A 21942-nucleotide genomic window follows, 5' to 3' on the forward strand; every position below is an offset into this window, starting at 1 on the left:
AACGCAACTGAGAGGAAAAAAATAGACATTTACCCGTGAGGCAATAAAACATTGCGATTTTTTAATAATTACAATCACTGTTTTGTAATCGCTTGACACTCGTGACATGTAGTGGTATGTAATACAGGTGACTATAAACATGGCCGAAGTTTTCCAGAAGAAGTACAAAAATGCGACTCCGGTGGGACTCGAACCCACAACCTTTGAATGTCTGCATCTATGCCTAGAAGTCCAATGCGCTATCCATTGCGCCACGGAGCCACCTGTTGCACATGTTGAACACTATGGTATTTATAGTGTAAATAGGTCGAACTCAGGGGTGATATTGTCAAAGGTTTTAGATTGTGATTTCTGGGGTTGTGAATATTGTAATATAGCGTACATTGTGTATAAATAATGTGAAACTGAGCCCTTACTTCAGAATTGAAACATCCTTTCAGACAATACCAAGCAATAAACGTTCATTTTCACCCTATCGTTTTAGAGAGGGCTTTCTTTTTTCATATTTTATCATGTTTTTAGATTTGTATGCCTTCTCTGCATGTGGGGAACCTAGGGAAACACCTGGGATTTTTAAAAAGAAAATGATCTCTGTGCGTCAATATGGTATATCAAACACTGGATGGCGCTACAATGCTGCATTAACCTGAATAACCCTCAAAAACCACCACAATTTCTGGTGACAATGAGAAGCCACTGGATTTTAACCAAATTTACTTTGACAAACACAAATAAAAATCTCTGTACTTTATTTGCAAATAATGACAAGATCTGTTAAATGCAATCTCTAATTCTACTAAAGTACGGCTTCACCAAAAGATAGATTCTGTTCATCTGGACGTAGCGTTTTCAGTGGGAGAAATGTTTCCTCACTCATCCAAGTGACTTCTTCAGTCTCAGCTGACTGCAGATTTCCCCAATTTTATAAACAGTGCATTTGCACAATTACTGAAACTAGCACCACTGAAGGAACAGTGGGCTTGGAGGTCAGTTCCTTGATCATTAATATGCAGATTCTCATGACCATTGATCAACAACTACTGATCAAAGACCACTGATCAATGGCCATGAGTACCATTCACAGATTTGGGGAATGGCTGCAATCACAGCATTGGAAGATGGTGAAAGATGCCCGCCTCCTCGATTCAGAGATGGCTTTCCATTTTCACATAAATGCTCTCCTTGATTCCCCACTCAAACCAGCGTTCCTCCCTGTCCAGGATGTGTACATCCTCATCATTGAAAGAGTGTCCACTGGCCTGTAGGTGTAAATAGACTGCAGAGTCCTGGTCTGACAAGGTAGCTCTTCTGTGTTGTGATATTGGCTTCGCTAGAGGTTGTTTGGTTTCCCAGATAAATAAATCATGGCAATCCTCTTGGCACTTAATACTATATTACTCTGTTTGTGTCTGGGGCCCGATCCTTGGGCAATAGGCTCGGAGGTCAGCCCATTGTTCCTTCAGTGGGCTGGTTTCAGTCATTATGCAAATGTAGATTGGGGAAACCTGCAGTCAGCTGAGACTAAAGAAGTCACTTGGATGAGTGAGGAAACATTTCTCCCACTAAAAACTTTACATCCAGATGAACAGAATCAACCTTTTGGGGATTTACTTACCTGGATAATTGAGCGTGCATCAAGAAGATAAAATACCCCAACAATCAGATGAGTCGTTATCAGCAAGCACCTCCTGACAGGGGGAAGGAAAAACTCCCTTTTAACAGGAAGACACCTCTGGAAGAACCAGGCTGAGATAGGTGCAGCTCTTTGCCTGACTGGTTGGGGGTGAAAGGAGGGAGAATGGACAAGGACACGCTGTGAAGCCAGAGATGAATAATAACTAACGATTAAATTGAGAAATTGGTTTATAAACACATAATGAGTGAAAAAGGGTTAATGAAGAAGAAACAATGCATCATGGGAAGCCCCAGAAGGCTACACCTATTGCAGTGTAACTAAGGGAGGATTCAGGGTCCCCTGATCCAGCCCTAATTATATGCTTTATCACCAAGGAAATTTCAAGACTGATCTTGAAAGCAGAGAGGGTGTCTGTCTCCAGACTAGGAGCTGGTTCCACAGAAGAGGGGCCTGAAAGCGAACACTTTACCTACCATTCTACTTTTAAATAGTGTAGGAATTACGAGTAAACCAGCACTCTGAGAGCAAAGTGCTCTGCTGGGGTGATATGGTACTATGAGGTCTTTGAGATGATATGAGGCCTGATTATTTAAGATTGTTTGGGGGCTTTAAAAAAAAAATTTTATTATTTCAACAATTTTAGAGTGCAATGTTTACAAATTAAAGCCATATTTTCAAATGCATTTTTAAAATACTTATTAAAACATATAAATTATTCCGTGTTTTTTTTTTAACTAATGGGCCCCGGGGTTGGACATGAATTCCTTTGGAGTGTCTACAGGAACGGCATCTGGCGTAAAACTCTGATAAATATGTGGAATTCGTTGTGGCAAACCTTTGTAATTAAGAGAACAGCCGAAAGTTTTGTGTTCGTTTGTTTGTGTAACAAGTCTGACCTGGCAGTTTGCTGCTTTTGCTGGATATGATGTTGTGCAGCGACGGTTAGAAATGCAAAGGGTTCAGAGAGATTTGAATTCCTCTGATAAATGATAAAGTGGAACAGATGTTTACAGAAGAGGGAGATGGTGATTCTGTGGTGTTAAAGGAAGGGATGTCAAGTCTCACAGATGAGAGTGTGCCCCATTTGGATTCTTATGGGGACCAAGAACATGAGGTGGGTGTAGCCAACTTGGCTCGATAAGGAAGACTGCTGGACAGCATTCAAACCCATTTAAATGGCCACAATAGACTATAAATAAATAAAATTTCAAGTGTGTTCCCTTTTCAACTCATTGTCGGGTCAATAATCGATAATCTTGTTTGTGTTTTGCAGCTGTTGTTGTGCTGCTTCTGCTGTCCTTTTGTTGTTCTTTTGGTTGATTTGTAACTTTGTATTGGTTAGTCCGTCCAGCCGTAAGGGCTGTTATGAATGATTGAGAGTGAGTCTTGTAAGGACGAACTAACCTCTCTCTTTTTCTTTTTTTCCGTTTATTTGTTTGTGCCACTTCCTTTATAAACCCAGGTTGCAGGTCATAGCGCTGCTTCCCAGCTGTGCAGAGGTCCAAATTGTTTGCAGTGCATGCCCATAGGTAAATTGATTGCAGTATCTCTAGATTGGGTTTGCAGTGTAGCGCTATTTGCTCACACCTTTGGTGTGATAGGTCTCATGTGCAGCTTGGATGTTAGTAGAATGTGTTATAAGTCCTGTCTGGGAATGAGTGGGAAAATGTATATTTAATTGATGGAACAAATAAATCATGAATTTATTTCTTTGACATTTTATTCAACACCTTAGTGCTCCTTACATTTGTTTTAATTGACTTAAGACATTATACTTTAATTATACTCCAATAATCTTTTAAATATATCTTTCTGAATAATGTTCAGCTAAAAATACAAATAAAATAATATTAATAAGCCAAGAATAAGCGGAATACAATAAGTGTATTCCAGTATGTACAGTATATATGTGTATAATGGGCAATTGCAATGTAAAGGGGGGGGTTAGGATGAATAAATAAATGCACATTTCCTTTAAAACTTCAAGTTCTTACTCTCTCATTTTTCTGTACATTAGCCCTTACACTTTAAATTTAGAATAATGACAAAGATTTGGAAATTACGCCATATTGTATTACAATTGCACTGTATTATAAGGTGCTACCACAACACGAGACACAGCTCTGAGTAGTGAGCACAAAGACTATTTAAAAAAAACCCTCTGCGTATAACGATTTTTTAAAAGACCGGATGTCAGCAAAAGGTTTTAAAATTGTTAATTGTCATCATTATCATTTCAAATCATCTTCATCTAAATTTGAGTTCAGATATCAGTTTGGGAACACGCATAAATCCTCCGAGAAACAGTCGATTAGGTTTTGAAACCCCAAAATTGATATATTACTCCACATTTAAAGCCCTAATTAAAAGTTAAGTGCTTAAATGCTAATGGCTTCAATTGAGGTTTGCTGATAGTTTGAGCTAACAGCGTACCCGTAATAGCGGTCTGTTTTCCGTTTTTAGGTCTATGTAGTACACATCCGGTCTGGCCGACGGGAATGTAGACGTAGACGGAGGATATCTCTCTTTACTCCTGCGTGTCTTTGACACATCCTGCCTTGAGCGGAAGTGTCTGGGATTCTGCTCGAGTCGTCGCTTCAAAACAGTCGTTTGTAAAGGGAGACGGGGACAAGCGGTGTCCGCATCTCTCCCTCCACCATCACCGGCAGCCGGGCTCTTTTTAGCGTGGCTTTATGAGCGCGGGACATGCTCTGTCAGGTTAGACCTCTGCCACAGCAGACAGGCGCAATTCCTAGCAAACTAACGAGAAGACAGCTGAGAATTGGGTTAATAAATAAATAAATAAATCGGATTTGCCCCCCTCTAATGAGCACGTTTTTGTTATAGGTCTGCGCAATCTACGTGAACGCTTGTCTGGACACAGGAGAGGATTAAGTTACTGCTGTTGGCGGCGGATTATTTTATTGGCCTCTTCTTGTCACGCCCGAGTCTTTGGTGATCCTTCTTCCAATTAAGAGAGGTCTCTCAAAAACCGCAGGTATGTGCGCTTTTGGACTGGAAAATAATAACGCGAGATGTGTCATTGTGGGACTATCTAAAACGGGTCCTTTGTTGCTCATGTCTGCATTTGTTTCTTTGCAAAAAAAGAAGAAAAAAACAACTGCTGTCTCCTCACCTCCTATTGTGAGCAGACAATGGGAACACATAGAGAAATGGTGCAAGGATGCAGCATATTTACTAAATGGGTATATATAGAAATGAACATTATCGTGCAGTAAGATCGCGCTGTTTAATAACACAGGTTTAAACGCAGACTGGACGTAGTGGAAACCAGCGAACTGGATTTGGGGCGGTTTTATCCTCACGCTGGAGCCCTCTGTAGGCTTCATACCTGCTGATATGCCGTTTGCTTTGACCATTGGTATATGGCATATAGAGTTACTGCCTCCTCTCACAGCAGCTATGACTGCCCAACCCCCTTCTCCTCCCTGCACGGCATGTTTTGGTTTCAGGCAGATCATGCCCTTTTGTCCACTGAAGCCTGACTGTACTTTTCAGGGCAGGCTCCCAGTATGAAAGAATTTGTCCACTGTCCTGGCTGCCCCTTCTTTTTGTTTGCTTGTTTTTTTCACTGACCATATGAAGATGGTGAGGATTTACTAAACCAGCTGTACAGCAACATTAGCAGCATTAGTGCAGAGTTTGGGGATTCAAAAGACTAAGACTACAGTTTTAATAAAGCATGCATACTCAGCCAGTTTTTATTTCTATGCAATTCCAAATATTTTCCCCATCCCAAGTGGGAAAGTGTAACTAAGTGTTTCTTGGTAACTCATAAAAACAAAAAGAATCTGTTTTGTTATGTGACACTCAACTTAAAAGAACAGGATCTTTATTTTTAAGTTTTAACACTTTATTGTCATTGCACATTCATTAGTTGTAGTACTTGTCCCACATTTGTGCAAAAAGAGAGCCAAGCAGATGACAGTAAATAAATACCATATATACAGAATAAAATATATATGATATATGCAGACAATTAAATATGCATATAACAGCATTATATTTTCGGAGGTATACAGTGGGGTGTTATAATTGTCCATTTAATTGTCCTAAATATGGCAAATTCTTATTATTTTCACTGGAGCTTAATTATATATTGCTGAGAGCTGATATCAGATATTTGCTGATATATCAGTATCAACATTTATATCAGGCCATAAATGAAAATTTAAAAAGTAAAGAAGAGATGAGAGAAACACCCTTCAACTGTGCTATGAGTGCTGATGTTGCCTATTTTGTCCACCAGTGGGCACTCTACAGCTTAACTAGAAGTGAAAACACAAAAACGGTAAAGTACTTACTGACTATATACAAAAGAATATTTTTAAACTATCGTGAACTTATCAAGGACCAATAATATTATCGGTATGTGTATCGTTCTTAAAAATCCTGTAACAGTCAAGGTCTATTTTCCGTCATGAAATATACTGAAAAATGGAGATCTGAGTAGATAAAGAAGACATGTATTGTTGCTTGTTTTAGTTAACATGCATTTTAAATAAGATATAGTCCATTTTAAAAGGTTACAATATTTCATTTTAGCCATATTTTACTGGGGAAAATATCTTTTTTTTTCACAGTCCAAATGATTAAACCAGAATTTATTTTTCAAGCTTATTGGCTGTTTGGTTAATAATTATCCTGCTTATTTGATTACTGTTTGCTGACAGAAGCTTTTTACTTTTCAGCTGATGAGTTAATAATTTACTGTCATTCAGCAGCATCTGTCCATTTAAGGTTGCTGAATTGTAACTGTTCCTCTGTGTAATCTTAATCTCCTCAGGTATGTCTTTCCGGCGAGGTGTGGTCAGGCAGAGCAAATTCCGCCATGTTTTCGCCCAGGCGTGGAAAGCCGAGCACTGCATCGATGATGTCAGAGTGTCCCGGGTGACGTGGGACAGTCCACTCTGTGCAGTCAACCCCAAATTCATTGCTGTTATCATTGAAGCGGGTGGAGGAGGGGCCTTCCTCGTGGTTCCAGTCAGCAAGGTTCAGTCTCCTACATTACAGAGTATCAGATAAACAGTAGATCGATGTTTCTTCCACTCTCCTACTAAAAGCATTATGTCACCAACTTTTTAACAGCCTGCTGCATGCCTGACTAAAGTACTTTCTACACTTACGAGACCATTAGCAGGACTGGATAATGCATTAATGGTTGAAACACTCTGTTTTTCTCTACAGAGTGGAAGAATCGACCAGTCCTGTCCCACAGTCTGTGGTCATGCAGCACCAGTGTTGGACATCCAGTGGAGTCCTCATGATGACAATGTCATTGCAAGTGCCTCAGAAGATTGCACGGTGAAGGTAAAATTTTCAAACCTTGTAGAAGTTCTGTGCTGGTGGTTTGTGGTCAAGTTATCTGTAATCTGACGTCCGTAGGCATCAAACCCGCCACAACCTTAACCCACTAAAGCTGTGTTGGTCCTTCTTCTGCTGCTAATGAAAACACATCAGACTTCAGGGTGCAGACCTTGAGTGTGCTTCAAACTACTATAATAATTAACATTGTGTATTTAACACTTTCTTTATCATATTGTATGACTTAATTTTACTTATAATTGTAAAATTATGTCAGTAGAATTCAGTTGAGAGGTCTTTGGTGCCCTGGGTCCGTCCATAATGCCAGTGCTGGTGTGAATACAAAACATATGAGGGTTTCCTGTAGTGTGTGGTGTGGGGACAGAGGTCGTGTCATTTCTGAGGTTAGGTTGGAGCCTGGATCAACACTTTAGGTGCTTTGTCAAGTCATCCAAGAAATTCCAGAGCTTTTTTTTTTTTTAAACAGTGATTGTTCAGCTGAAGGAGACGACTGCCAGGGGTGCGTGCTTGGTTTGCAGCATTTTTTAGGTGTAGGTAATATTGTTTCTCTGATCACAGCTGTGTAAACTTACGGCGAGGTCTCTGTGAAACAAGTTGGCATTCCTCAGCTGTTAGACACGGCTGGGCGAGGAGGGGGGTTAAAAGAATGTCACTGATTCCAGATAAATGATTGACGAGCACCCATAGTCTTTTCTTCAGGCACACCTTACCATTTTTTAACAGAAAGTAAATCACTTTTGATACTACTAAAAAGCTATACTGGGATATAGATACTGTTTTAAAAAAATACAAATATATATTAACTAATAAAAATCTGAAATGTTGAAAGAGAACCTAAATGCATATTTAGTTGATATCGATAATTGGGTAGTAGCTAGGCTAGCTCTGACCAAACGTAGCAAATTAAGCTATGGAGCTACTTCAAAGGTCACTTCCTAAAATGTCAGCGCTTTTTTAATCTTTTAAAAGGTGTATTGTGCAGGACTAGCTTAGCTGGCTGTTTTTTTTCCTTCTAACAGCCTTACTATTAAACAAAGCCAATCATGTCTTGGCTGTAGCTTTATATTTAACAGGTAAAAATAAATGTGGTATTGAGTAAATTTGGATGAAGAAATGATGATGTACTCCAAGTGCTGTCTGCGTTATTCTTGTTAAAATGACATTAGCGAGTTAGCGCGGATTGCCGTGTGCGTGGGGCTGCATGGCGTCAACACGTTAGCACGGCTAGATTGTTAACGTGTTAGCGCCATGCAGCCCAATGCACTCGCTAACAGAGATTTGCCTCGTTATTGCGGTTGTGACGTTACAGTCATTTTAACGAGATTAACGCTGACAGCACTAATCTATCTATCTATCTATCTATCTATCTATCTATCTGTCTGTCTGTCTGTCTGTCTATATATACACATACATATATGTATAAACTGGCAATAAAATAACCAATCTAAATCTTATATACAGAAAATGCAGGATTGCAGAAATGATACCACAGAGTGTGCATAAATTGCTGTTGCTGTCTAGCAGTGTGACAGTTCAACTGTTTAGGAGGGAGATGGTGAGGGGAATGAAGGCTCTGATAGCAGTAAAGTTAATAATATGTCAGGAAAACTGTAAAAATTATACGACACACATATATATGTCTGCTTTATGTTGAAGGTGTGGCAGATCCCAGATGGTGGGCTCACAAGTCCAATGACTGATGCCACTGTGACCCTTGAGGGACACAGTAAACGAGTGGGACTCCTGGCTTGGCACCCAACTGCCTTCAATATCCTCCTAACTGCAGGTAGGACCATCTGTAGCATTGTAGTGCTCCCATTGTTCTCCTATAACCAAACATGGTTCACATCTGTGGAAAATAACAGTGATAACTGGCTATGACTGGTGTGTTTTTTAAGTGTGTTGTGTAGAGAACATGGTCTAAACATTAAACTGCGCCACTGTGGAAGCAGGCTGGTGTAGTTTGTATGTTGCTTTACATATATTTCCATAAAAAAGTGAACTAAAACAAAGGGCTTGTGTTTGCACACTGGAAATGTATTGTACTTGAGTTTTATATGGTGAATTAAGGTAACCTTTGCCTTGTAATAAACATCCAGGGATCATTTTACCTTTTAACAAACTCCAAATATGGTGACAGTGAAACTCGAGGCGTAGCTTCCCCGTGCTAAACATTCCTCATTATCCAGATAAAAGTGACATACACCCGTCCATTTGTAAACAGTGAGAGTTGAGGAGCAGCTCCTGTCTTACTATGTTGGTGTTCAGTGACAGCCAGTTCAAATACTGCTGCATAATACAAGTATGGAGTAGGATTTCCCTCCTAGGCAACTCACAGCATGTGATTAACCTGAAAAATAATTACACTTTGCTGAAAAGCTGCCAGAGCTGGTTTCCATTGGAAATGTAGCCTACGCAAAGGAGGCACTACTATACGCACAAGCACATAAAGTAATGTTTGGCCTGCGGGATCCTCATGGCAGTGTAAGAATGTAAGCTGCCCACTTATGTTAATGCATACTGAGAAGAGTGCATATTGTTCACGCTGCATTATTTTACCACCAGCTTTTTTAAGCAGCTCTGCAGGCGTTGTTGCTCCTCAGTATAAGTTAGCGTTAGCGAGGAGAAAGGCAACACAACAACACAGTTATACTGTGCTAAATTTCCATAATGGAGTGAGATTAGAATTGTATTCAATTATATAACACTTTCAAATCACTCACATTAACTGCTGGTATCGTGATATAGCATCAAATACAGTGTATTATGTTATCTGTGTACAGTTATCATAATTATTTGATTCTTGATCGTGTCAGTGAAGTGGCTCTGTTAATTGTTCACTTTGTCATATTCCTTTTGGGATCCACTGCAAGGACTCAATCAGTTGAATAACATTGATAGGGGAAACATGTTTAAGTGCAACTGCTTGTTTAAATGAACATCAATATTTGCTACCAGGCTATCATTAATTGTACTGTAAAGGGGAATGAATCAAAAAAGAATATTGAGGTACTGACATCATGTCACAGATCGACTCCCAGCAAACAGCTCCACTGCTCTCACTCCATTTCAATTAAAATATTGGCCTGAAGTGCAAGGAATCGACTCGTCTTTCCACTCTAGCTACATCTTCTTTAAACTAACAACACAAATAAATGAATCTTTTATGTGAAAGATCAACAACAATGACTTGTTCAAAATTAGGCAGGAAATGATGTGATTGTTTGTGACATTGCCACTGATGGAGAAAAGTAACTACACCAGCAAGACGGATTCAACCATTTATAGGACACACTCCATGTACGACACATGTAATTAGAAGTTGAGACTTGATGCAGAACATATCAGGGAGAAGGCAGAAAAGCCCAGTTTGGAATCACAGAGCGAGCCGTGATACAATACGCTGAAAACGACACAGATGGTGTTTCGATTAAGCAACTTTAAACTATCAGGGAATTCCTTTAAAGATGCAAAAGGGATTTGTTCACTGTATTGTGCTATTGTGTGTGTATTGTCATTATTATTCAGTTTTAATGTGTCAGATCAGTTAATACTTTGCTTCTTTGCTTGTCTCACCGCGAGTTCACTTTACCAATATTTACTTTGATAAAGTTAATGACATACTGAGGTAGTGTGTGTAGGTAGTATCTGTCACAGGGCTAACACAGAGACAGACATCCATTCACACTGTTGTTCAATTTAGCATCGCCCTAACCTGTTGTTATTATATATTGATATATGGTGTCATAATTAGAGATGGGTATCGTTTAGGTTTTATCCGATACCGGTGCCAAACTGGTACTTTTGAAACGGTGCCGGTGCTTAAACGGTGCTCGAACCGGTGCTTAAAGAATGGAGAACACAAAATTGGTCCAAAAACCTCTCATGTTCAGCTGTTTTTTTTGTAAAAAGATAACAATGTTAGCCTTTTCTGCAGCTATGGGGCATATATGGTATCACTCTTGGCTGGAAGCAGTGCTTAAACAATGGAAAAAACACAAACTTTGTCCAAAAACCTCTCATGTTTAGCTGTTTCCCTCTTTTTCTTTGGTCATTTTAGCCTTTTTGGCCAGGGTGAAGGGAATATCTGCCATCAAACAAGAAGACAGCTGCATGTAACTACGACGGTGTTTGCTAGTTCACCTTACATGCATTAATGTAATAACGTGGTTAGCCTACTCAACGTAAATTACACACAAACAACGTTAAGTTACTCACGCAGAGAAGAACGGCTGCTGCTGCCATCATCATCCGTCATCATTTCTGCTACACTGGCAGGGCTAGGGGCCAGGACTCTCCTCTTCGGGTTTTTGGGGGATGTTGCTCCGGGTCCGATAACAGGCACCAAACCCGCAGTAGATGTGCTCGGTGTGAGGTCTCGCAGCAAGCTATCAAATACGGCGCATTTCTCGGCTTTTAAAAAAACCGCTATGCGTCACCAGGTGTTTCATCAGATTTGAGGTGTTACCTCCTTTGACAGTATCACAGTATCAGCTTGAAGCACTTGTTGCAGGCTGCTGAGTTTGCATCTTTTGCTGTGAAGTACAGCCAGACTTTTGACCGCTTCGCCTTGGACATTTTTAATCTGTAGCTCTGCTCTAAAAGAACGTACGTACCTGGGCCCGCCTACTATTCTCGGAAACGTAAAATGATTGGCTAGAAGTGTATCACAGCTCAGGAAATAAAGCACCGAAATGTGCGCTGCTTTTCGGTCTGGTTACTACCGTTTATGTCAGATGATGGCACCAGATACCGGTACCCATCCCTAGTCATAATGCATTCATAATACACCTGCACCGATAACCTGTCACTTTCTCAAGACGAACAAGAAAAGCAAATGAATTTATAGGAACATCGGCAACATCTGCATCTGTTTATCCTCACATCCTTGCCCTGTACAATTTCAGGCTTCACACCCTCTTCCTTGGATGTTGTCTTTCCCTCTCTGTAGGCTGTGATAATGTGATCTGCGTGTGGAACGTGGGCACGGGGGAGCTAGTGTACCAGCTTGATGACGCCCACCCAGACTTGATCTACAATGTCAGCTGGAACAAGGACGGCAGTGCGATATGTACCGTCTGCAAGGACAAAGCCCTCCGAGTCATCGATCCGCGAAGAGGCGCCGTCCTCAAGGTGATTTCACATTCATGCTGTCCGTGAAGATGTGAGCAAAGCGTGGAGCACGGCTCGGCTCTCATTTCTGGTATAACGCGTCAGTGATCAGCTTGTGACTGCTTTCCTAGGTCAGAGAGAAAGTCCATGATGGTACCAGGCCCATGAGAGCCGTGTTCCTCTCTGATGGAAAAATCCTGACGACAGGCTTCAGCCGTATGAGCGAGAGGCAGCTGGCTTTGTGGGATACTGTAAGTTTCTTGTTAGACATGTGGTATAATGCAGGTGAACTGAATTTTACACATGGAAAAGGTTTGAGACACAAAAAACATGTGTGATTGTTAAAGTAGGCATTCTAGTGATGTGAAAATGCTTTTATCTTACAGAAAGACCTCTCAGAGCCAATGGTAATACAGGAAATGGATACGAGTAATGGAGTTCTGCTGCCCTTTTATGACCCCGACACAAACATGGTCTACCTGTGTGGGAAGGTGAAGCCTTGGCATCATGTGGCAAATAGAAATTTAGCTTGTTCTATGCAGCGTCAATCATCGTGATTGTTTTGTTTTTTTGTTGTTAATCTCATGGCTTTCAGGGGGACTGCACCATCCGATACTTTGAAGTGACTGATGAATCACCGTACGTTCACTTCCTCAGCTTATACAGCAGCAAAGAGCCTCAGAGGGGTGCAGGCTTTCAGAGTAAAAGAGGTGTGGATGTCAATAAGTGTGAAATTGCCAGGTAAGAACAGTATGCGTACCCGTAACTAGTAAAAACTACAATACACAGCTACTTCAGGAACTGACCAGTCTCCTAAAAGTGGGAAAGAATAATGCAGAATAACGTCAGACGGGACTTTGTCCTTGCTTTTTCGGCAGGTTTTATAAGCTTCATGAGAGGAAGGTGGAACCCATTTCTATGACTGTACCAAGAAAGGTAAGGCACACACATACTTTAAAAGTGGACTTTATAAACTGCTTTTTTTTAATAGCTAATGAAGTTTCCATATTTCCTCTCCAGTCAGATCTGTTCCAGGGAGACCTTTACCCAGACACAGCCGGCCTGGAGCCAGCCCTCCTGGCTGACGAGTGGATCGCGGGGCAGGACGCGCCACCGCTGCTGGTCTCCCTGAGTGGTGGCTACACAGCTCCTCCATCCAAATACAGAGACACTCTCAGAAGCAAGCCCAAGCTCGTCTCTCAGGACTCTGGGACCGGGGCCGTCCCACCTTCCGCAGGGAACGTAGCAGCTCCCACGTCCACACCTACCTCTGCCGCCAAGGAGACAGAAGAAGAGACGCCACAGCCGACAGCGGCCACGAGGGAGACGGATGGAAACGGCGATAGGCCAAAGAGAGAGGTCGGTCAGCAGCAAGTGAGATGCTGATTTAAGATTTTTTGAAGCTATTTTTGACTTGCTTTTTCTCTCTCTCTCTCTCTCTCTTCTTTCAGGATGACGTGTTGAGCGAGCTGTTAGCAGAAATGAAAGCTCTGCGGGCCGTCGTGCTTGCTCAGAATCAGAGAATTGAGTTGCTGGAGAGACAGCTAGCACGGATTGAAGATGGGGATGTATGAGCAAGCGGAAGATTCACTACATTCAGATGGCTTTTTTTTTTTCCCCTTAAATCCATAGACCATAGCCTTACTAGAGTCAACAGTACCTTAAGCAGTGTGGGCTGAAGAATGTAGTGTAGAGCAGCAACTAATTGTGAATAAATAGGAGCTTACAGCTATTGTTTCCAAGACCACAATATGTGGGTGACAACTGGGTAAAGGATATCGTTGCCGCTGTGTGACGGTGCATATAATGCAGTTTTGATCTTTAATTTCGAAGCACCCTAAAGGAGTTGCATCGGCACAGTTGCCTCAATTTGACGCACAAAGTTGTGTTGAAAAGGATTATATTGGAGCTAACGAAGGCTGACAGTCTATAGCAAAGCTATTAAGTACCTCCTGTACGTTTTTCTCTCTGACGCACTAACAAATGTAACCATTAGGGCTATTTAATCAGGTAGATTAAGCTGCTAAACTGTGATTTCATATCAAACCCCCGGTTGTTATCTCACTGCGTGACTCGTGCTTTGTTTTACTACTCCATAATAGAACACCACGTGTAAAGTTAACTGTCCTCGGCAGCGAGAGCTGTGTGAATGATGGCCGATGAGAGCGTAGCTGAATATTTATGTGTATTCGTAGCTGTGTGTAGTGTTTGCAATCAGTGAGAAGGTGACACTTGTGATTTTGTACCTCATGTTGTCAGACGAGAACAGCGTAAAGATAACACTATGTTACACTGTAACCTGTCATAAACACAACACAGAATTTCTTTTTTTCTTTTCTTTTTTAAGCACGCGGAAATGCCGCAGTGTCACACGACCACTCGAGAACCAATCAGGATCTGAGCAGCAAATGTCACATTTTGTAGTTGTTGCTTCCAATGATATGAAAGACCTGCAGACTGGGCATGGGACGGGAACCTTTTTTTTCTTCTTTTAAATATTCAACCTTACACTACAGTGACCGTGCAGCTAAGTCTGACTAAACTGTTCCAAATCTACTCCGGATTGCAGACCAGATTTGGTAGCAGCAAGAAAAAGGTTCAAGTGTAGAGGCTTTTCTACGTTTTTGCGCTTGTATTTGTGTTGATGAAAAAGCACTTTTAGATTCGTGTAGTTTTGTGTTTTTTGCTATTACATTTGACATTTACATTTAGAGGCATTGATCTGTTATTAATCTGTTCTTCTTACAAATGTAGAATAACATTGGTACATTCCACATAAAGACTACCCCTTTATTACTTTATATATTTCTTTATGCACTGATGTAACATTGACTGTAAAAAAAAAAGAAAAAAAAAAGTAGCAGTTTTAATCAGACTACATTGTGAAAGTTCAATAAACATTAATTCTTACTTTATGTGAATTGGCCTTTTTCATATGAAGTAGTCAGATCACGGTGTGTATGTGTGATCACATTCTACCAACAGAGAGTGGTCTGAAAATGAGAAAATACTGAGTGAGCAGCAGTTCTGTGGGTGAAAATGTCAGAGGAGAATGGCCAGACAGTAGCTCAAATTACTATTCATTGCAACCAAAGTGTGCAGGAGAGCGTCTCTGAATGCACAACACATGGGGGTTATAGTAGCAGAAGACCACACTGAGTGACACTTCCTGTCAGCTAAGAACAGGAAACTGAGGCTTACAGCTTACACAGACCAAAGTTGGACAGAAGACTGGAAAAATGTTGCCGGATATTATGAGTCTCGATTTCTACTGCAGCATTCAGATGCTAGTCTTTTAGCATAAACAGCGTGACAGCTCCCTTGTTTCAACAGTTCTGTGTGGGATATTTTCTTACCACACTTTGGGTTCCTTAGCACCAACCAGGCATTGTTACAGTGCACCCATCTTCTGCCTAGTACACTATCCCTAGTGGGATAACGCACTATTTCACAAAGCTCAAATGACCTCAGACTGGTTTCTTGAACATGACAGTGAGTTCAGTGTACTCAGATGGCTTCCACAGTCTTTAAATCTCAATTCAACAGAACACCTTTGAGATGTGTTCTCAAAGGTTTCAAGGTGGCATGTTCCACCCTAAACTGATCCCTTGCCACCCTAGTTTTGCATATGACAGTGTTGTTTATTAAAATAAGACAGCATTAACACTTTGAGCCTAGCTACAGTTAACCCTGAAATACACATTCTAAAACTGAATATATTGCATAGTGTTACCCCCCTCCCACCCACTGTTAACAAATGGTTCAACCCATAGCACAGACCGGCTTTTTTTTCTTGTTGTCAGTAGCAAGTGATGTGCCAAAGCACATTTTAAATCAACACCATAGTCATTTCAGATTTTATGTGTGAAACTTAAGTTAGACTTGTGTTTGTGAATGAGCCACCCCATGGTGTGTATACTTCATCCATTTGAATCATTTCAACCATATGTAACACCTGCGTGCGTGTGTGTGTGTGTGTGTGTGTGTGTGTGTGTGTGTGTGTGTGTTTTTGCCACCCCATTTGATTTTCATGCCATCCTAAGAAGGTTTCTCTAGATCCACCCCTGACACAAGATGAACATCAAGGACCAAAATCTGTGAGGAATGTTTCCAGCACCTTGATGAATATGTGCCATGAAGAATTAAAGCAGTTCGCAATGCAAAAAGGGGATCCAATCCAGTATTAGCGACGTGTACCTAATAAATGGCCAAGAGACTATGGTATTTGGGTTTGGTAACCGTGCCATCGCCTGCTGCTTTGTGCATTTAAGCAGATGCACAAAACACAAACAAAACAGTTTAACGTGTTGTACTTGACTGCTCGTCAGATCAATTAAAATTCCTCACACCCAGCAAAGGCCATTTTATCTGATTTGTACTAGAAAGCAGCTGGAGGCTTGTTAGAAAGGCTTATAACAACAATAAAAAGAATAACAGAACAACCTGTGATCTTTTTAGAATGAAAATCAAACCCAATCAACCATGCAAAAGCCTAAAAAGAGGCCACCCAGTTCCTCCTCTCAAGTCAGCGTAAAAGTAACAATGTGGAGCTTTAGTACCATTCTGAAACACAACAGCTCAAAGTGTTAATAACCCAAGGTTAGAACAGTAGATCACTGAATTATGTAAACAACACAAGAGTGCTTAACCTCCCCCTCAAAAAACCCAAAACAACAGAGTTATGATTAGAGTTGTATAGATATGGATTTTCAGGGTTAACGGCCAAAAAATATCAGGTGCATAATAAGATAGAAAGATAATAGAAAAGTGAAATAGGAAACAGATGTAGGCTGGCTTTAGAGTGTAGTACAGTGCAGTATTACTGTACAGATTTGGTTTAGCTGTCTTTGTTGGGTGTAGGGGCTGTGGAAGGCAGGCCGGTGGAGCAAAAACAGGATGTGGCAAAGTGGTTTCATATTCAGCACAGCTTTTTGAACATGATGCACTCTTTTGATAGGTTCAGATATCACTGTTGTAATATGTAATTAAGTCCTTCGTTTGGGGGTTGATTAAAAAGAAATATAGATCAGGGTTTAGCTCTTAGGCTGCCTTCGGGTTCATGTACACCACCAGACTTGTTTTGTTGGTTTATATGTCCAATAAAGCAAAACCAAACCAAATTAACAAACTTCCAACTGAAAAAAAAATGAAAACTATATATATAAGTTCATTCACAGACCTGTGCAACAAGTAATGAGACATGCATGTTCTGCACGTGTACTTCACAGACTTCACACCTGCAGTTTCCAAGTGACTTGTCAACCTCGCAAGGAACAAATTCAAATTTGCACCTTCCTCTTTCCATAAATAATTGTGTGTTTCCTTATCTGTGCTCATCACCACACCCCGTCAAAGTCTCTCTTTAATCTCTGCTCTCACCACCTCCTCGGAGGGCTTCAGCGAGCACTTTCTGCATCACATGTCATGCATCACCCCCCTGCTGTCTCTCTCTCTCACTTTTTTTCTTCTTCTTCTTTTTCTACGCACTCGTTCTAACACACCCTAAATGACACAAGTCAGCCTCTTTGCCATTCTTCGCTCTCCAGCAACACAAACAGTATCTCTCACTCACAACTTTGGTAAGTTTTTCGGGTTTTTTAAAAAAAATGTCTTTCCTGTTTTTCTCTTAAGCTCATTTTTGCTGCGCACATCTTTTACACTGAAACTGCTTTGTCTGCTTTTCCCCTGTTGTGATTTTTAATACTTTGGATTTTGAAGTACTTGAAGCATTTATTTAATCTATGCTAAGCTACATTTGAGGTACAATTACAGCACCTCAGGCAATAATTTGCAACTTAGATCAGTTATTCTGATCCATTTTGGCTTTAATTGCTCTTTGTAAGTGGACCTGCTTTAGTTCTTGATTAATTTTGCAATAGTTGATGTCGGCTCTCGGTCTGATGAACTCCGAGTGAAAAAGTTTCCACCCATGGCGGGCTGACTGATGCTGTTCAGTTATCATTTTGACAGGAAACCAGCAAACGCTCTGAGCGGTCTGCAAAGCTTCCTGTCATCCTAGTGAACACAATTTAGAGTTTAACAAGGGCAGACTTCCTGTAACATCTCCAGTGTGAGTATGTATATAACTATAACCTGTGAGCCTGTGTTATGTTTTGGTAAAGATTGATTTAAAAAAAAACTTTCTAAATTTTAATGTGCAAAGAACACATTTGTATATGGAGAAAAAGTTTCAGGTTAACGCTGAGCAATGCATCAATGTTTCCTCTCGATTTAGAAAGCTACAATTAGTGATGCTTCATCATAAATCGTGCAATATTGTGCACTTGCTGTTCAGATGATAGGTCATTTCAGTAGTACCACTGCCGTTTTTGTGCAGTGTTGTGCATGCCTTAACTTTGTCAATTTACCTCTTTTTTAATTTCATGTTTAGATCCTGAGTATAAAATTCACCAATGGATCTCCTGATGACAAGTTCACAGCTGCTTTGAAAGCACCAGGAGTTTGTGACTGTAAAGTTCAGCCTGTAACTGAGACTCCAAACCATCCAGGAATTTTTTTTCTTTAATTCAACTGTAACTTCTTCCTAAGGAGGTAATGCACATTTTTAATTACATTTAATTGTAGCAAAGTCAGATTTGTGTCATTGCAACGAGTTAAAAGTGGACTGACAATGAGTTCAGAAGCCCTACACAAAGTCTGTGGCAGACTCTCAGTTTCCATTGTTTAAAAGTGCAAAGAGAGAAACAGCTTTCTGCTTTTGTGTTCCCTCAAGTGCACACACTGCATTGTTTTAAGTGATAAGGCACACCCTTGCTAAAATAAACAGTGAAAGCTGCTCTTAAAGCTAAAAATGTACCTATTTTTAGAAGTGCTTGTTTTGTGTGTGTGTGTGATAAACAGTGTTAATGACTTTCTTGCCAAGAGTTTGATAAAAAAAAAAAAAATCATATTACTGTCATATGTAGAAATATGAAGATGATGCAGACAGTTAGCTTTGCTAAGCAGTGTTAGAAAAAAACACACAGCTTTTGTGTTTGAAAAAAGGCCTAAAGCAGCTGTAAATCTTGCTTGCTTGCTATTTCTTTTTTTAATTTGCACCACAACGCAACTGTCAGATTTAGTTTGTTGTGTCAGAATGATTCTTAGCTGGTGTTCTTGGGACCAAAGCAAACTGTAATGCAGCAAACGACTGAAACAAACTTTCAAAAGTGGATATAAGTGCCAAAAATTGCGTGTTTGTCACTCTAGAATTTTGAAAATTTCTAATTTATGCAATTTGATCATCATTTTCGGCCATTTCACTGCAGAATTTCAACTGGTGGATAAAGTTCACAGGTTTGTCTCTTTTTGACTATAAGAGAGTCAAATTTATGAGTTAAAAAATGTCTTCGGAGCGCCTTTGTAAAATGAAATAATTGCAATGACACATGTTCATCCAACTTTAAACCACCAGCTAACCTGACAAGCAGTTTTGCCCAGACCCAGAACTTGCTTACTGTGAGGTGATTAATGCGCAGCTATCCGTTACAATGGGTCTCTCATTTAACAAATCAAGCTAGACTATGAAAGGGACAAGGTTAGTTAGTACTTGACCACGGTTTGCTCCTGCTAGACCGAGCAGTCTTTCCACTGAAAGCTCCACCCACAGACACATTTTAATGCTCACATACAAATCCAGATAAATATATATCACACCTCACACCCTGTTGGCAAGTTATTGGTTGAATGCATATGATTTCACATTAAGATCATTCAAAGAGACAAGGCTTGCTTGAAAGAGAGTTATCTTCAAATGCCTAATGGGTTTTATGAAGAAAAAAAATCATATAGGAATTTATACATCAGCTTTGCCCCTTGTGTCCACCTGTGACTGATTTCCTTGTACTGCACCCTTCGTATTTCGCTACTCTATCAGATTTCAGGCTTCAATTAAATGAAACGAGAATAATGTAAAATGTCATTTTTCTAATCTAACTCGGCAAGAATGTAAACATGTGTTTTCTTAAATCCTACATCACCAAAACATTTATGAAAATGAACTGATTCCCCATGTGTGTTCATACTAATTCTGAACCTCTTCTCTGTCCTTCCTTCAGGGATGGGGGATTCTGAACAAAACAGCACTCCATTGGTGCTGGGCCTTTTGTTCATCCTATTATTCCTCCTTGTTGTGCTCTTTGTACTGTACAAGAAGCTGAACAGGGAGGCTGAAGGGGAATATACAGTCCGACGCATCGTCTACAAGGAAGGAGGTCTCAGGGACCAGGCGAGAAGTGCAGCGTTAGCTGTGGGGGCACGTCTTGGGGTCCAGCTGTGGCCTGGAAGTGATGAAGAAGAGGAAGGGGAGGAAATGCAGGAAGTCCAAGATGAAGAAGAACAGGTGGATAGTGGTGGTAGTCAGGAGAGTGACACAGAGGGAGATGAAGAGGAGGAGGACAACGACACTGGTAATGCTAAGGAGAAAGAAAGTAATACTTCAAATGATGACTCAAGTATTGGGAGTTCAGAGGCAGGAGAGCAAACCAAACTTAACGATGAGTCTGAGCCAGAGGGAGAGACGGAAGATAAAAGTGAAGAAAAGGAGGAGAAAGTGGGAGAAGAGCAGAGTAAAGCTGAGGCAAGTGGAGGGCCGGGATTGCTGATAGATCTAAAGCAGTTCTCTGGAAGTGCGATCTGGTCTGAAGAAGGTGGTGAGGGTAAAGGTGACGTGACGGCGTTGTGAGAATCAGAAATAATGAATAAGACTGAGGAAACTGCCAAATCAGGATTTCACAAACATCAGCTTCATCCCCTAAATGTCTCCCCACTGCAAATTCCTTCTATTAGTCTAAAAAAATAAAATAAAATAAAAGATACATGCACCCACCCATTAAACCCAAAGAGCTTTAATCTTTCATGACCTCACTGACCTTGCTTTCCTCTGGTCAAATTTTTTTGATGAATAAAGCAGTTATATAAACATACAGGGGTACTCTAGATTGTAACTGTAAAGTGTAAAAAAAAAAACCAATACTTGTCTATACTTTTTTGCTTTAAATGTTTATTTTAATCTACATAAGAAATTGAAAACTGGAAACTTTTTTTAGTGTTTTCTGCTCTGTTTTTTGTTGTTCTTTATGCCGTTTGTAGAAATAAAAAAAGAGTAGTAATTAAATATAGTGAGAACAAAATAATGCGTTATTTGTTTTATTGAAAACAAGTGAATGTAACCGATCAAACTTTAAGTCAACATACATTTTATATGGTGTGTAAATGGTTGAAAATTTAATAAACCACATACTGAAAATACGAATGAATTGTATACTTTAAAAATATATAAAACATGCAGTAATGCTATCAGCGGAAGCATGTGTACATAACGTGATCATAGCATGACGAAGCTAAAATTCTTCCGTGTTTTACGTTTTTAGGGTTTTAGAGAAAAAACATGCTAGCGGTACGCCACAAGTTTCCTGTTGTATGCATTAACCGGAGCAAATACATATGAATAACAATATAACTTTCAATATTAAAGTCGTAATTACACCAAAATCAGCCACAATAGCGGTACAGCCATGAGTTACAGATAAATCCTCTCCTTGTTGATCATTCAGCCAATGGGGATGTAGCTCAGTGGTAGAGCGCATGCTTCGCATGTATGAGGTCCCGGGTTCAATCCCCGGCATCTCCAAAGATTTTTTTTTCAACTTTTATTTCCGTATAAGTTGTAAATGTTATAAAGTGCAATATTGTCACAGAAGTCACAGAAGAAGAGGTAAAAAATTTTAAAGCAATACGGCATAACTATATAGCAAACACCGTCACCTCAATGTGTGCGCGAGGTGAGGTAGGTTTGCGATTGGCCCAAAGCAGCCCGTGCTCGAATGTGATTGGACGGTGGATGCCTT

General features: G+C 40.3%; 2 protein-coding genes and 2 non-coding genes across 4 annotated transcripts; 3 read left to right on the forward strand and 1 right to left on the reverse strand.

Annotated features, from left to right (window-relative positions):
• Positions 1 to 173: 173 nt before the first annotated feature.
• trnar-ucu (transfer RNA arginine (anticodon UCU)) lies at positions 174 to 261 on the reverse strand. Its single transcript is given in 2 exon segments — positions 174 to 209; positions 225 to 261. It is a non-coding gene; the product is annotated as a tRNA-Arg (tRNA).
• A 3887-nt stretch (positions 262 to 4148) lies between these two features.
• Positions 4149 to 15009, forward strand: coro1b (coronin, actin binding protein, 1B). Its single transcript, XM_026161990.1, has 12 exons — positions 4149 to 4354; positions 4484 to 4634; positions 6444 to 6649; positions 6845 to 6967; positions 8639 to 8768; positions 11934 to 12115; positions 12226 to 12345; positions 12481 to 12585; positions 12690 to 12835; positions 12973 to 13030; positions 13115 to 13453; positions 13546 to 15009. Exons 3-12 carry the CDS (start codon positions 6446 to 6448, stop codon positions 13666 to 13668), a joined length of 1530 nt encoding a protein of 509 aa, XP_026017775.1. The 5' UTR covers positions 4149 to 4354; positions 4484 to 4634; positions 6444 to 6445; the 3' UTR covers positions 13669 to 15009.
• A 2694-nt stretch (positions 15010 to 17703) lies between these two features.
• Positions 17704 to 21347, forward strand: LOC113018690 (glutamic acid-rich protein-like). The gene is made up of 3 exons (XM_026161993.1): positions 17704 to 18164; positions 18486 to 18646; positions 20152 to 21347. The coding sequence occupies exon 3, from the start codon at positions 20154 to 20156 to the stop codon at positions 20775 to 20777; it is 624 nt and encodes a 207-aa protein (XP_026017778.1). The 5' UTR covers positions 17704 to 18164; positions 18486 to 18646; positions 20152 to 20153; the 3' UTR covers positions 20778 to 21347.
• Positions 21348 to 21653: 306 nt separating this feature from the next.
• trnaa-cgc (transfer RNA alanine (anticodon CGC)) lies at positions 21654 to 21725 on the forward strand. The gene has a single exon. It is a non-coding gene; the product is annotated as a tRNA-Ala (tRNA).
• Positions 21726 to 21942: the final 217 nt, after the last annotated feature.

The sequence above is a fragment of the Astatotilapia calliptera genome, chromosome 3, assembly GCF_900246225.1.
Source record: "Astatotilapia calliptera chromosome 3, fAstCal1.2, whole genome shotgun sequence".
NCBI classification, from domain to species: domain Eukaryota; kingdom Metazoa; phylum Chordata; class Actinopteri; order Cichliformes; family Cichlidae; genus Astatotilapia; species Astatotilapia calliptera.

What these genes read in the sequence shown, in the direction of transcription:
- coro1b (XM_026161990.1), top strand. Translation starts at nt 6,446, where the DNA reads ATGTCTTTCCGGCGAGGTGTGGTCAGGCAGAGCAAATTCCGCCATGTT. An exon ending in TCGTGGTTCCAGTCAGCAAG is followed by an intron (nt 6,650 to 6,844) that starts GTTCAGTCTCCT and finishes TTTTCTCTACAG; the next exon opens with AGTGGAAGAATCGACCAGTC. An exon ending in TGGTCTACCTGTGTGGGAAG is followed by an intron (nt 12,586 to 12,689) that starts GTGAAGCCTTGG and finishes CATGGCTTTCAG; the next exon opens with GGGGACTGCACCATCCGATA.
- LOC113018690 (XM_026161993.1), top strand. Translation starts at nt 20,154, where the DNA reads ATGGGGGATTCTGAACAAAACAGCACTCCATTGGTGCTGGGCCTTTTG.